At 36.3% G+C, this 16,781-nt stretch overlaps 1 protein-coding gene across 5 annotated transcripts in view; it reads left to right on the forward strand.

The window, feature by feature from the left end:
- TRPM3 (transient receptor potential cation channel subfamily M member 3) overlaps positions 1 to 16,781 on the forward strand; it is a 412,959-nt gene that overhangs the window by 218,710 nt on the left and 177,468 nt on the right. For 4 of the 5 annotated variants that reach the window (XM_043514673.1, XM_043514672.1, XM_043514674.1 and 1 more), the window contains exons 2-3: positions 8,531 to 8,610; positions 9,346 to 9,550. In XM_043514673.1, the coding sequence (XP_043370608.1) occupies positions 8,531 to 8,610; positions 9,346 to 9,550 (285 nt within the window). Of the gene's footprint in view, positions 1 to 4,351; positions 4,564 to 8,530; positions 8,611 to 9,345; positions 9,551 to 16,781 lie in introns of those variants that run through there. The other variant, XM_043514676.1, reaches the window with a different exon arrangement.

Here is a 16,781-nt window from a genome sequence, read left to right on the forward strand (position 1 = left end):
AGGGAGGGTGTCCATGGGACACCAGGCCTCTGCACCAATTCTAGGACCTTGGTACATGCCTGCATGCGCACTCCCCACCCCTCTCTCACACACACACACACACACACACACACACACACACACACACACACACACACACACACACACACACACACACACACACACACTTGGGGCAGGTCTCATAGGGTATGTCTACACTGTAATTCAATATCTGCGGCTGCATTTGTCAGCTGACTCTGGGCTCGGGCCAAGGAGCTGTTTAATTGTGGTGTAGATGTGTGGGCCCCGGGCTCTGGGACCTGTCCCCCACCCCCCTTTGGATCCCAGGCTCCAGCCCAATCCCGAACATCTACACCACAATTAAACAGCTCCTTAGCTCGAGCCCTGTGAGTTCAAGTCAGCTGACGGACACCAGCACACGTTTTTAATTGCAGTGTAGACATGCCCTTAATCACTCTGCCTCCATTTACTCTTCTGTAAAATGGGGCTAATAATACTAAGTCACAGGGATGCTGAGGACTAATTAGTTCGTATTTGTATAATACTTCAAAAATACAATGGACAATAAAAATACTAAGTAGTATTACATGGCACCAACAATTAAAGCTGTAATATTTTTCCATTACTTTGTGACAAGAACTCTGTGGGATATGGAGGTGTTTAAAATTGCAAACTGTTGAAGAAAATATATTTTTTCAGATTCTTCTTGTATTACTACATTTCTTCCAAATGCAATGTAAAAGTTACTTTGGGAAACTTGTGATGATAAATGGCCACATTTTTGCTGTCCTACTGTGTGCTGAATACAGCTTGATTTTCATGACAATTGAAGATTGTTCTTGGAACAACTCCGATGATAAAGTTTTTATGATATCAAATAGAAAAGCAACAGAGTACAGAAAGCAAGCTACAGTAAGTGAAGGTTTAATGTCTTGCCCTCTATAGTACTACCAGTAACAACTGTCCCGTAAAAGTCAGAGGAATATTGCAATAGTCATTCTGGGGCAGACTAATGTTCCACTTAGTGAAGTATCCTGTTTCCAACAGTAGCCAATGCCCAATGTTTCAGGGAAGACACAAACACATCATAATGCACTTAATTGTGCAACGGGGAAAGAGAAATTTACCCTGACTACAACTAGTGATAAGCTTATTCCCTGAAGTATTGCTACATTTGTAATTTGTAGTTTGTAATTTTGCTTGAGCTAACCTAACTGCAAATACTGTTCTTATTCATGATGAGTGGGCTTTTCAAAAGCATCTAAGGATATGTCTATACTACCACGATTCGAACTCGCACTCGAGCCTAATCCTCCTCCCATCTACACGCACATTGTACTAACCCAAGGTTTGGACCCCGGGTCACAGGACCCCACGGGGTCAAGGTTCTGAGTCTGAGTCAACACGGGATCTAGAGTTCAAGCCTAGTGCTTTGTAGTGTATACACGCCCCACTGGACTTGTGCTGTAGGAGTCCATCAGAAGTATTCCAGAATCCCACAGGCTCTCTTTGCCCTCTGGACAGTCAAATTTTTCCACACTGTAGCAAGAACAAAAGGCTAGAGCTGCCACACTTTGGAAAGGCTCTAGGAAGTCTGGGAGATTGGTTGTTGGACTCAGTCCTGCGTAATGCAATGCAGATGTTGGATCCCCAGGTTGGGACCCAGGCTTCAACAATTCATAACCTGGGGTTACAAATGAATGTAGACACTTAACCTGTACATTAACAAACCTGGGGTCTGCTAACTCAGATTCTACTAACCCTGGGCTTGCATTGCAGTGTAGACATACGCTTAGTGACTTCGGATCACTAATCTCAGTGGCTTTCAATGAGACTGGTGTTCCCAAATCACTTAATTGCTTTTGAAAATCTCACTTGTAAATATCTGACCCTTTTTTAAACATGCGAAGTTATTTACTTTAGAAATATTCTGGTGTTTGTCCAGCTGCATTAGCCCACTGTAGAGCAGATGACACTACTTTTTCAGCACAGCTTCTGCCCTGTGTTTTTTGTTGTTTGTTACCACCATTGTCCAGGGGAGATTAGCCAGGTTGTGACACTTTGAGCTAAGGCTGTCTCCCTGTTGGTTTTACCAGCAAAGCTGAATTTACCAGAAATGATCATCCTTAATAGTGCTGCTTATGGGTTCCATGTTAATTACTTGAGCTAGTCTGAACTTCCAATTCTTAGATCAGCAGTGAAACATCATTGGTACCTAGTAGGTTACCTTCTAATGGAACTTACTGTCCTGAGAGATTTCTGCTGCTGACTGTTTTTAATAATCATTGTCATCTCCCTTGATAAATTGATATTCAGCTCATTACTGTTCCTGATTTTAGGAGTACCAATTTCACTTCATTAACAGTAAGCTGGGTTTTAAATTCTAATAGCATTAAATGAGCAGTGTCAGCCTTTTAAAAAGCATTGATCAAGAGAATAGAGTGCTATTCCATTGTGTAATTTACACAATATAAAACAAAGAAAATAGATCTCTCTCCTGTGAATTTATGGACTATTCTCTCTATTACTACTCATATTATAGGAACAGCAACAGTATTGGTAGTTTTTGGCCTTATGATGTGATAATGTTAAAGCATCTCCATAAGAGCTCCTGCAGATAGAGCTGTTGTTCTCTGTTGAATCAGTGGCATTTGCAGAAACTTTCCAATGCGACATCTTGTGAAAAATTCCCCACAACGTCATAGGTTGACACCAGGAGTAGTTAATGTATATTATAGTTTATACTGATGGTTTATTATTTCTGTCACTACCCAAAGGTGTGATATGCACCTCCCAAAATATGACTTCTGCCCCAAGACGTTTACAAACAAAGGCCTAAATCCAGCAATCTTTAAAACATGAGTAGCCCTATGAAATCAAAAGGACTACATGTGCTTACAGTGCCTGGCTGGAACCTGGGCCTAAATTAGAAAACAATGCAGAGTGGATTGGGGAGTGAAGACAGGGCAAGTCGGTGGTAAATGCACCCTGGGCACTGAGGTCAAAAGGACCCCCAATGAAAGTTTGGAGCTTGGTCTTTCAACATCTTGATGAGCATTCTGACTCTGATCCAGCAAAGTATTTAAGCACATGTTCCATTTCAAAGTGAAGTTGGGATGCTTATGCAGTCATCCAAACCTTCTGAAGTCTGTCTTGGCTATCTCACTTCTTTGTCCCAGTCTTTTTTCCCTTTCTCCTCTTAACCAAATCAAATCCCTTTCTTTAAATCTCCAAATCATCTTACTCCACTTCTGATTCTCAAACCTCACTCTTTAACCCCCAACAGACTCTCATTCGCCAGCTGTTTTCCTGACACTGGCCCCCTGTTCTCCATAGGCCCTCATCTATGTTGGTATCGCACTGAAAAGATCTCTTCATGTTCCACACAGTCTGTTTCACTCTAGCTAGGTCCTCTAGTCAAATCTTGCATGCAATAGAGATTCCCCTGGTAACAGTAACCCCAGAATGTAGTGCTTAACTTGTCCATGGGAAGCCTCTGGATACTATAACACTTTGTGAGAAATTTCAGGTGTCACCTAACCTTCCAGAGATTACCAGACCCTAGTAGAGTTTAGTAAGTTTGGAAGGTCTCTCTGGGACAATAATAGTGTGTGTCTGTGTGTGGAGGGAGAGAAACTCATCCAAACTTTAAAAAATCTAAATAAAAAGTTTAAATTTGGGTTAAGGTTTGGACTCATTCTTATTTATTTCTCAAAACTAATCACCCATTCTAAATGTATAATTGCTTTCTTTCTGAAATATTCAAATGTAAAATGATGGTTTATAAAGTTCTCCTTCTGCCTTAATGCCAGATCATTGGAATCATGTTTTGATCCTCAAATTTGTAGTCACCCAAGTCAAATATAAGTCACTGACTTTAACTAACACAAGCATACCACAGCTGTCCCTGTGTTTGAAATTCAAACATTTAGGTTTATTGAATGATAAATTTGTGACAGTTGAGCAAGGAACTGTTGCAAAACCTAGGTTCCTTGGATAAATGCCATTGTTGATTAATTCTAATATATTTACATTTTATGTAGATTCTTAGTTGTTGCCCAATAAATATTCTCGTTTCATTCTTTAGAGATTAACAATATCTTTTGTGTGGTCAGTTTCCAGTTTAGTACACTGTTTCTTTTGAAGGATTTGTTTTCCTGAGTTCAACTTTCAAAATCACACTTTCACAAGCTGCCTTTCTGAAAATAAAATACAATTTAAAAAAGAGCCTGTCAGGGCTTGTGCCAGTTAAATCCAAGCTCTCAGAGGATTTGTTTTTCTTTTGGCGTCAGATTAGATGTTCAAATCAAGCAGTGTTTCTGGGCTGCGGATGAATGTCTATAGAACTCTTAATGAGGCTAATCCCACAGCAGCACATTCCAAGTAGCTAATGGGCGCAAGTTCATTGCTTACTTTAACATCTCTTGGGTCAGAATGGAGTGAATGCCTTACTTAGTGGGCAGCCATGAGTGCATTATTAGCAGAATGACCATCAGCAGTGAAACGTGGACAACATAATATGCTCTGGGACTGCCTTAGACACCACCCAAGTTTGATGCTCAGGTAAAAAATATATATATACTATATATATTAATATATATACACACGAGCCTTGATCTGTTTTGTGGTGGTTAGTTTGGGGGGTTTTTTTAATCTTTTTATAAGAGTAATATTGAGTCCAAGGAACTAAAGTAAAAGCAAACTAAGTCTGAGGATAAAAGATGAAAGGTAATTTATTAATTGAACCCATTGAATTAATTTTTGATTTGCTAATTAGCACCAAGAGACCGTGTTTGTGATATAATGAAAAGCAAAGACAAGCTCTATCATTTGCTATTTTATTAATTCATATAGAATATCATAATTCATGTGAAGTTTATAAACTGTTGATATCTGACTTGCATAACAATATTAAAGTTCCTCTAGTCACTTATCTCTGCCTTTGACTCTATAGTGAAGACCATGTTGCAAGTAATTTTATTACCTTTTTCATTTCTGATAATGAATGAATATAGATATACTATTTTTCATTGCAAATTATCTATCTCGGGAAGTTCTTGGTTCAGTGCAATACAATTGGATGCTTTCTTTTTGGGATGGAAGGTGACAGTGAATTATGAAAAGATAAACCATAATATTTGGCAGGCAGGGTAATAGATCTTTTAAGACCTAAAAGGTAGAAATCTTTCCTCTTATGGAGTGAAAACAAGCTTTTATTTTAATTTGCTTTTTTAACAATTTTCCAAACATAATTTGTTTTTTAATGTAAAACAGACAGAGAAACTCAAGGGCATATTATTATATTTAACATCTCATTTTTCTTTTGTCTTCAAAATCTCAACTGGAGTTACAAATTGGCAAATAAATACTGTAATTTCTAATGCATAAAATTTTGCCTACTATTTAAACCTTTTTTAAATGTGCCTCCCCACTTATTAAAAAAATAACGAAGTATTGTTCTATGAAGTCTCTTGTTGTTAATTTTCTATTTGATTTTTTGTTGTTTGGATCCAGTTCAGTTCCTGAACTATCTTTAAAGAAGGTACTTTAGGCATATTTTTAATGAGTGAATTCTCCAAAGTCTGCTGTAAATTGTTTTTGTGGATTTCCATAAAATTTCAGAAGTATTTGAAAAAGGCAAAGTTCTAGGGAGCCCTGCCATGTTACTGAGGTAGAACTTTGTGGAGGTGTTTTGTACTAGGAAATTACTTAGGAAGTCATCTAGAAATGTGGCATGTAACAGCTATTTTATGCTTTCCAGAAAGACGATAGATGTGCCAGGCACTTAATTAAATGTTAAAATAAATAAGTAAACTTAGCATGACTGAATTTCCCTTATTTTGAGAAATGTTAACATGTATAACAAAAAAGTGATTCATAAATCCACTTCTACTTATATTGACAAATACTTTTCTAAGGCAATAGTAGAAAGTGATATCTGAATAATAAGTGTGGCTTTGTAATTGTAATGTTTTAGTAAAACAAAACAATGTCCTGCCCCAAAATTTTGAAGTTCCTCTCTTCGTTGTCCGAAGTTGTATATTCTTTGTATTTCAATGGTTACAAGTATTCACTGTAGGTAAATATTCAATTGAAGTTTTTGTTTTTAAAGTTCACTTTAAAATGCATTAAAAGCCTAGTTGGCTAATAAGGAAATGGCTCATTACGTGTGAAAAGTCAATTAAATTACTAAACTGAAAATTGGCCAATTTAATATTGACTAACAGGATAGTATGGCATGCAAAAATATGGTTCCTATGGCTTTTACGTACTTATTTTGATTGTGTTTCAGAGTCTTTCAAGTATCTACCAGGATTCATAACAGAGAGAGAATAAAGTCTATTAAAAATTGTACACTTTTTTCTTGGACTTCCAGGATCTCTATTATACTTTTTTCTCTGTATATTTAATATGCACAACTTGCCCCAGGGCTCCATATCCTAGCAGCCCTCGTTCCACCCAGGGGGAAAAGAGTGTCTGCCATGGCTCCATCTAGAGTTCATTAAAGTCTCTCTGAATCCTGGCTAGTGGTAGTCACTTGGAATGCCTTCTTCTCTTTATGATGCCTTCTTCCGTAATGTAAAATCCTGACTTTTAAAAAAGTGTAATCTGGTAGATTGGTTTCAAACTAAAAATAACAAGAGTAAAATGTGTAACTCCCTCAGCTAAATAGTCAATGATTAAGAACAAGGAATCAGTTCTGAGTGGAAAAATGCAGAGAACAGTTTTTATTTAAAAACTTAGCTGAGGTGATTTTACACCACTGCAGAGATGTAACATTGTTTTTAAAGTCTGCACATGTGAAAATTCATGTAGTCTGAAGGATTTTCTCTGATTAAACTGATTTGCACACATTCAAGAAATGTGGGTCTCAGGGATCAAAAATAAGTTGCAGATACTTTGTGTTGCAAGATGGTTGACAGTAAGTGGAATATCAAGCAATGATGATGTCTCTCATCCTATCTATGTCGCACTTCATTTCCTAAAGGCAGATTTTTTTTCCACTCTTTTATATAGTCAATTATCACATTGCTTAAATTTATCTGAAACTCACTTCATGTTCCTTAAACTTCACCCACTTGGTATAGTATGTTTCATAATTCATTGCTCTCTTTCACCTGTTTGTGATTAGTATTACCAACATCCCTGTTATGTAACTGTAAAAATACTATTTTATTCTTTGCATAGACTTTATAAAATGTACCTGTTTGAGCTGAATACTTTGAGATTTTCCTTCAATCACCTGAATATTAAATGGAAATAATTACGTTTCATCTGCAGGAATTCACTGAGTAATTTACCAGGACACTCACTCACTTGATTCATCAAGAACTACCCAGATAATTAAAAGAAGTTCAAAAACTCTGAAGATAGGTTTCTCTTTTGTTCAAAAAACAAACCACCACACTTCTTCATTCTTGTCTGGAAATAAGATCATACTGAGAGAAAATCTTTTGCATTACTGAGTACATTTGTGGACATAGGCTCAGATAGTATAAATTAGCATAGCTTAATTTAATTTGATGGAGCTACATTAATTTATACCAGATAAGGACCTGTCCCTTTATATTTCAAGTTTCAGAGTAGCAGCCGTGTTAGTCTGTATCCACAAAAAGAACAGGCACCTGTTGTGGCACCTTAGAGACTAACACATTATTAGAGCATAAGCTTTTGTGAGCTACAGCTCACTTCATCGGATGCATAGAATGAAACATATAGTGAGATAGCTCGATATAGATACACACACACACACACACACACACACACACACACAAAAGTTGGAAGTTACCATACAAACTGTGAGAGTTTTTTTCTCCTGCTGATAATAGCTCATCTTAACTAATTAGCCTCTTACGGTTTGTATGGTAACTTCCAACTTATCTGTATGTATATATGCTCTAATAAATTTGTTAGTCTCTAAGGTGCCACAAGTACTCCTGTTCTTTTTATATTTCAAAGCTTCCCTTGTTTCACGTGTATCATTTCCAGCTTTGTATGTGCTCTTTCCTCCAAGACACTTTAAGTGACATTGTGATACGCTATTTAACTGCAGTTTCTACAAAATGTTGCTGTGGATTGCCATTAATTTATATTTTAGTGGGTTTTTTTTTAATTTCTAAAAATTTTACTATACATCCAACATAGCTACATTAGTTAACGTAACAGAGTACTTTAAAAAATTGTTTATAAATTGAGGACATGTTGTTTTCTTACCACCTAGAAAACTTTGATCAATTATTTGTTTTAATTTGTTTTGCTTTCATGGTTGCTGTCATGTGAATGTAGGCACAAGTATAAAATTTATCTGGCCAATAAACATGAACATATTATAAATTTACATACATTGAACTTTTTATTGCTATGCTCTTAAAATGCACCCAAATTCTGATGGAAAATGTTTACTGGTACAGCATGTTTGCAAGGTCAGTAATTAAAGATTCTCTCCATGTTTGAGGTATCTCTTCATTTATGCTTGAAATTGTATTTAATGAACAAATAAAGTTTATGGGATTTTTACCCTCTTTTTCAGGCTCAGAAATCATGGATAGAGAGAGCATTTTACAAGAGAGAATGTGTTCATATCATACCCAGCACCAAAGACCCCCATAGGTAATTGTATTGCTATACGCTACATATTGTATTATATTGCTACATACTATGAAAATGAAACTATATAGTTACAAGAAAACAACTGAGTAGATAATTTTTTCCAAATCTCTGAGTATTCTGTACAAAGATTGGCTTATATTTTGGAACCCTCTGAGCTGGATTTCCATGAGGCATGGCACCAATACTTTATACACCCCAGAAGGTGTCAATTGAAAAACAAACCTGAATTTATATCAGTGTTTCATTTGTAACTTATTCATCTTCTTGGTGATGTATTCCAGTCCCCTGAATATTTGTTCTCTATATTAGAGACACAGCAGCTAGCATTGTAAGGGACTGATAGACATGAGCTTCATGTGACTAAAATATGTTGATGTCCATGTGAAAAAAAGTTTTATTTAGCTTAATGTAGTCTGTGGGAATGTATTGGGGTGTGTGGGAATCTTTGCATTTTTTATATATATAGAACAAAGCACTTTTTATTTAGTTTTAAATAAAAATGACATAACAAAGGAGAATCACAAGTCAAAAAAGTCATATTTATATTGTAATGGTCTGTTTCCTAGACATGTCAGTGTATTTGCTACAAGACAAGACTTCTGACAACTCTGTAAAATCACTTCAGCCTGAAAGTGACTTTCTAAGACTTTGCAATGCATACAAGAAGTTTCTTTAAACATAGCCTGATGCATTTTTAGGCCAATAAATGCAACTAATTTTTCCTTACTGCTGTAGGTGTTGCTGTGGGCGTCTAATAGGTCAACATGTTGGACTGACTCCAAGTATCTCCATTATTCAGAATGAGAAAAATGAAAGCAGACTTACTCGAAATGACAACCAGTCCGAGAAGTGGTCCATTAGCAAGCACACTCAGCTCAGCCCAACTGATGCCTTTGGAACCATTGAGTTTCAAGGAGGGGGTCACTCCAATAAAGCCATGGTAATGAAAACCCTTTCTTAGAATACTATATAATGCTAGTAACCACAAAAGGCATTCACACAGTATCTTCCTTCTTACTTAATTCATTTAACAGTTTTACTTGCTGTAAAGCCATATGTTTTCTAGGTTTCATGGGTCATGGAAAGGAGAAGATAGTTGGACTATAACTTAAAATTAACTACAAAAGCTACAGTGCTACAGGAAAGCGGCTACTGGTTATGATGATAGAGGCACTATCATTGAGTCATTAGAGTAAGGACAGGATGTCTGAACTACCTGGATTAGGTTCCTGACATTGACATACTGGGTGATTAAAGGCAAGTCAGTTAATATAACTTTCCCTGAAATATTATATGCTATGTGGCTTCTTCCAATTCACACCTAAAGTTCTATAGATATTTTTCATGGGGAGGTAAATAGTGAAGTAGATCAGTATCCCGGGGTAAAAATGCTGTTTTTTCTACAGTGTTATTCAGATTGGGAGTGGGGCTACATTTAATTCTTTATCCTGTGCTTGGCTGTATCTTCCAGAAATTATGTGCATATCCTCTGGCAGTACCTATTCTGCCAGTGCAACACCAGCTGTTCAGGTGTGCTTACAGGTACATTAGTAAATGTCTTGAATTCCTAGTTCCCTTTGTCCACCCTTCTAGCGTTCCCTAGAGTTGTACTATAACTAGGACTGTTGACTAATCGCGGTTAACTCATGCAATTAAATCAAAAAACTTAATTGTGATTGATCACAGTTTTAATTGTACTGTTAAACAATAGAATACCAATTGAAATTTATTAAATATTTTGGATGTTTTTCTACATTTTCATATATATTGTATTCTGTGCTGTAATTGAAATCAAAGTGTATATTATTTTCTATTATACATATTTCCACTGTAAAATTATGAAAGAAATAGTATTTTTCAATTCATCTCATACAAATACTTTGTTGTGAAAGTGCAACTTACAAATGTACATTTTTTTTTGTTACCTAACTGCACTCAAAAACAAAACAATGTAAAACTTCAGCGCCTACAAGTCCCCTCAGTCCTACTTCTTGTTCAGCCAATCGCTAAGACAAGCAAGTTTGTTTACATTTACAGGGGAGAATGCTGCCCTCTTTTTATTTACAATGTCACCGGAAAGTGAGAACAGGCATTTGCATGGTACTTTTGTAGCCAGCATTGCAAGGTATTTACGTGCCAGATATGCTAAACATTCATATGCTCCTTCATGCTTCAGCCACCATTCCAGAGGACATGCTTCCATGCTGATGATGCTCTCTTAAAAAGAAAAATCATTAATTAAATTTGTGACTGAACTCCTTGGGGGAGAATTGTATGTCTCCTGCTCTGTTTTACCCACATTCTTCCATATATTTCATGTTCTAGCAGTCTTGGATGATGACCCAGCACATGTTGTTCATTTTAAAAACATTTTCACTGCAGATGTCACAAAATGCAAAGAAGGTACCAATGTGAGATTTCTAAAGATAGCTACAGTATTCGACCCAAGGATTAAGAATCTGAAGTGCCTTCCAAAATCTGAGAGGGATGAGGTGTCGAGCATGCTTTCAGACGTCTTAAAAGAGCAACACTCCGATGCAGAAACTACAGAACCCTAACCACCAAAAAAGAAAATCAACCTTCTGCTGGTGGCATCTGACTCAGATAATGAAAATGAACGTGCATTGGTCCGCACTGCTTTCAATTGTCATTGAGCAGAACCCGTAATCAGCATGGACATATGTGCTCTGGAAGGGTGGTTGAAGCATGAAGGGACATGTGAATCTTAAGTGCATCTGGCATGTAAATGTCTTGCAATGCCGGCTACAACCATGCCATGCGAACTCCTGTTCTCACTTTCAGGTGACATTGTAAATAAGAGGCGGGCAGTATTATCTCCTGCAAATGTAAGCAAATTTGATTGGCTGAACAAGAAGTAGGACTGAGTAGACTTGTAGGCTCTAATAAAGTTTTACATTGTTTTATTTTTGAATGCAGTTATTTTCTGTACATAATTCTCCATTTGTAAGTTCAACTTTCATGATAAGGAGATTGCACTACAGTACTTGTATTAGGTGAATTGAAAAATACTATTTTTTTATTTTTTTACAGTGCAAATATTTGTAATCAAAAATAAATATAAAGTGATCACTGTATACTTTGTATTCTGTGTTTATAATTGAAATCAATATATTTCAAAATGTGGAAAACATCCAAAAATATATAAATATTAACAGATATTATCGTGATTAATTTTTTTAATCGCTTGACAGCTCTAACTATAACTTCTTCCTTCTCTATTAATTCTTGCTTCCTCCTCTTTTTCCCTCTCTTTGACAGCCATCTCCCACAGTTCCTGGCTAATTCATAACATTGTTAGAATCCTGGTAAATTGCAGTCTGTCACTGTCTGGCATGTTTGGTAAACTTTAAATATATTTTATTTCTCTTACATATTGGAAGGCATGCCTGTCAGAGTCAGTAAATCAACATGTGGGAGGATTTCAAAGGGATAGCTCAGTGGTTTGAGCTTTGGCCTGCTATACACAGGGTTGTGAGTTCAGCCCTTGAGGGGGCCATTTAGGGATCTGAGGCAAAAATTGGGGATTGGTCCTGCTTTGAGCAGGGGGTTGGACTTGATGACCTCCTGAGGTCCCTTCCAATCCTGATAGTCTATGATTCTATGATTTGAAGGTTTGAAAGTCAGTGGGAGTTAGGCACATAACTGCAATTTGTGCCTTTGCAAATCTCCACCTGTATCTGTTTCTGAGGTAGTAATTCTGTGAAATATCAGAACACAGTGTCACCCATGATGAGTAGATATAGAAGCAGCTAGAAAATTAGTGTTTCCCTGAGGGTCTAACCAACCCCTAATGCCTATTCAGTGGCACCTGAAAATTGATAAAGCGAATCAACTCATATTCACTCTAACAGAAAAGAGTGTACAAATATGTCTAGTTTAGTAAAATGAAATAGGATTTATCTAAAGGGAATACATCAAGCCACCCATTTCACAGTGCTGTATATCACATTCAGTGGAAGCAAGACGCTTCTCACCAAACCTGTGCAATTCAAGGACAGCACTGTAAAATATGGCAAGGAACAAAAAATTGTACTCATCAGTTGTAAAGTAGAAAGATTATTTCCAAGGAAATGTAATGAGAAGCAGGATGTTCCATCCACTTCTTCTGTTCTCCAATCATGATTAGTGAGGGGCTAACATTAACCGTTCATAAGGTGCTTGTTTACATTTTACATAAACTTCTGAACGTTTTGAGAACTTCCTCTCTGACTCCCCAAATAGCCACGACTCTCTTTATCTTTGGTCATTCTCTGTAACTATCTGGCAGGCATCACTGTTTCTCTGCTTTTAAATTTGGTGCCACCCTGTTTTACCATAGAATAAATGAACTAGAATTTAAAAAGTGCTTTTGGAACCTCTCACTCCTTTCTGATGTGAGATATTAAACCTGAGAGAGAGGGAAAGGGTTTTATGTAATCAGAAGTTCCTAGGGGGACACCATTCACTATGGGTTAGAACTCAAGGGAAGCTTGAAAGCAATGTTAAATTTGAAACAGTCAGTATTGGAGCCCAACAATCCTGCCACCACATCCTAAAGCAATAGAAGGATAGTTTGGATGAACTATGGAGGGATCACTAAAAGAAAAGAAATCTAATCTGTTAGTCAAAGTTAGTGTTCATTTCAGAGGATGGGTGAAAATTCAGGCTGATTTTTATATTGATTTAACCTCCTCTATGTATAACTGCTGCTCCATCAAGAGAAATCTTACAGTACTGGATTGGAATACTAAAAAAGAGAATACAGAGATGATTTTCATATATAGAATTCTAAGGGTTACAGTACATGATATTTCTAAACTATGTGGGCCAAATTCTGCTCTGAGGTATAGATGTGCAATTCCCACTGAAGTCTATTATCACATTTTAACAAACACTAGAGCACCAATACTATAGCATCTAATGGTAACTTTTGACTTAGTATATGTATGGAAAACCAGTACATATTATGGATTATAATATCTGTGACATGCTGGTGTTCTATTATACATGTTCTATTATAAAACTGCTGTTGGAGGAACTCTGGACTTATTTTAACAGAACCAGAGAATAGGAAGAACCAGGAAGACATTTGTATCCTGCCAACCATTCAAAGTCATTAAATCACATCAGAAGGGAAAGAAAACAAACAGGTTCTGAATGGATGAAAAGCTTCCATAAAGCCGCCAGACATTCAGAAAGTCTATTGATGGGGAAAATGCCTTCAAATCGTAGCTTCTCTGAATAGCTGAGCTTCTTACAGGCTATTGTACATAAAAGGATACAAAGCTCAACATGCAAATGACCACGGTAAGGTGACAACCATGAAAGCAAGTCGGCAGAACTGTAATGGTGACTGCTTTTTTTATGATAAACTAAAGAGCTAATGAGATAAGTGTCTCCCTTAAAGGCCACCCTTACAGTGCCTGACAGCCCCAGCACTGTGAACAAGATAGTGTAGTGTGAGAGCTGGGTAAGTACCTAAACTTAGTTGTTGTGGTTCTAATTATGAAAAGAATTAAACCTATACAGTACCCAAATGTGCATCTGAATTTACCTTCTGCAAGGCTCTCTTGAATTTGTCTTGAATTTGCAAGACAAGCCAGATGGCCATTTTTGCCAGCGATTAAGTGAGAAAAATGAGCAGCCTCCAGAACCTTGAGAAATAAGACCTAGATAAAGAGACAAATATATATCAAGCCTTGGGGCCTTGCATATTTTCAGGAGTCTTAACACTTACCCTCACATCAAATGCAATATATAAGTAGCATAAGGTTACTCCAGTTAATTTCCTAAGTACAGATAAAATCTGTTGTATCTCATTTACCACTGTATGGTAATTCTTTGCATATGCTGAGTTTTAGTGGCAACCGTTATAGATAAATATTATACCCACTTTAAAAATGGATAAAACTGCAAAACAGCAAGGTTAAGTGACTTGTTGAAGATCACACCAATAGTCAATGGAAGAATTTGGAATAAAACTCAGAAGATTTGAGCCATTGTACCTTGTAGAACATGTTCTGAAGCCTAAGAATTGATGGTATTCAGCAAGATAAAACAGAATCGAGTAACATCATCCAGATCTGTGGTAATCACAAAACTATAAAATCTTGAAGGATGAAGAGCAGTGAGGATGTCAGGTATTTAATTAACAGAAAGACAAATGAAAATTTCCACCATGCGCAGGTTATCCATGGGAAAACTTGATCTCTGTTTATATTTAAATAAAAGGGTTTCAAGCATCTGATAAATAAGGTAACTGTTTCCTCTTTTGTAAGTATATTATTTTCAGTTGAAATACAGTTAAGTTACCATTAATACAGAGTGACAGGGAACGTACAAGTACTTTGCAAATGGTCAAATGTACTGTTATAGAAATTTATCAATGATCAATATTCAATAATTCTGCCACTGAGTAAATGAGTTTACTAGTGCGCATCATTATATCCCTTTTTAAATTGTAGTGAAAATCAAGAACAAAGCTACAATAAGGCCGTAATAACAAAAAAAAATCAATACAGAACAGTAACAGAGGTGAACATAATAGACTGAACATTCTCAACAAAATTGGGCCATACCGTTCCTTTTAATGGTTCAACCTTCATTTTTTCCTTCAGAAATGTAAAACAAAAATTCCCAAAAGACATTAATTTTGCTAATATCCTATTTGTGAAAAACTGAACTCTGTGGGGCTGCTAAATTGACTTCACTGGGTATGTCCTGACATAACTGAGGACATTATTTGGCATCATGCTCATTGTAAGAATTTCTGCCATATTTGTACAAATAATTAAGTGTGATGCCAACACTGTTCTCAGTTTTCTTTTTAAAAAGTTGTTTTTCTTAGGGTAGACATAACGAATTACCTTCTGAGAATTTGTCAGTGTTGTTGTAACCATGCTGGTCCCAGTATATTAGCGAGGCAAGGTGAGTGAGGTTATATCTTTTATTGAACCAACTTCTGTTGGTGAAGGGCTTTGTATAAGCTCAAAAATTTCTTTCACTAATGGAAGTTGGTCCAATAAAAGACTGTACCTTACCCACCTTGTCCTTCTGAGAATTTGACAGACATACCATATGAAATCATCAGCGAAAGCCTGTATAGTAGTATTCTATCCCGTATTTCATCAATGTTAGGTACTTGCCTACAGCATTACTAATTCAGAGTATCTACTTTCTATCCACATCTCCAGCATATGTGCAATGGTGATACATTTTTAGTAACATTTAAAGTAGTTTTCCAGTGCCTATTGTGGAATTAAATTTACCATTCTCTTTTCCACTTATCCTTTTAATGTTTGAGGTGAATCATTTGGATAAATTAACTCTCTTATGGCAGAGTATATTTGAGATTAGATTACAGTGGTTGTTGAGATCACTTAATAAAGTGGTATTTCCTCATTTCTTGTAACAGTCGAGTGTCCTATAATAACTACACCCACGTTTCTAGATCTGCAATTAGTAAAAATTTTCTTTGGTTTTATAAAATGATTAATCCTGTTAATACTCAGCAAATGCAATACAAAATTTCACCCTTCCAGGGCATATACAATATTTGTGGTGCGGGCGGTATTAGCACAACTAGACAGAAAATAACAGGTTTTTCAAATTTAAGCAAAATCTTCTTTATAAACATTTTCTTGAATTCAATATTTAAGTTAAGGAAAATCTTTAGAGTTTCAGGTTTAATTTCCCTGTGTTCTTCCTGCCTCTTGAAATCAAAATAAAACATACATGCACACACATTAAAGACGGGACTCTACTAATGTTAATTATTTTTATTGTAATTAAGCACGTGCTCAGCATTGTACCAGACATAAAAATACAGACAATTTTACCCACAAAGAGCTTACTGTCTAGCCATAACAGACACAATAGACAAGATATACTGGAAAGCCCAGAAGAGGAAATAAGTAGGATTTTGTTTTAATAAAATGAAATTGTATATAAACCTGCAATAAAAAATCAAAACTTGGGATTTGCAGGACAGACCTTGTAGCACAGCTCATTAGGATATAGTTACCCAGCTTCCATGTATTAATCTCTCATCTATTTGTTGGCACCAGCCTTCTGCTGTTTCATCAAATTCTTTATATATCTTTTAAATTATTTTATTACCAAAGGCTTTTGGGCACTAAATACAAATCTTCCCCCACCTAAAAACTAGCAAC

The sequence above is a fragment of the Dermochelys coriacea genome, chromosome 5, assembly GCF_009764565.3.
Source record: "Dermochelys coriacea isolate rDerCor1 chromosome 5, rDerCor1.pri.v4, whole genome shotgun sequence".
NCBI classification, from domain to species: Eukaryota; Metazoa; Chordata; order Testudines; family Dermochelyidae; genus Dermochelys; species Dermochelys coriacea.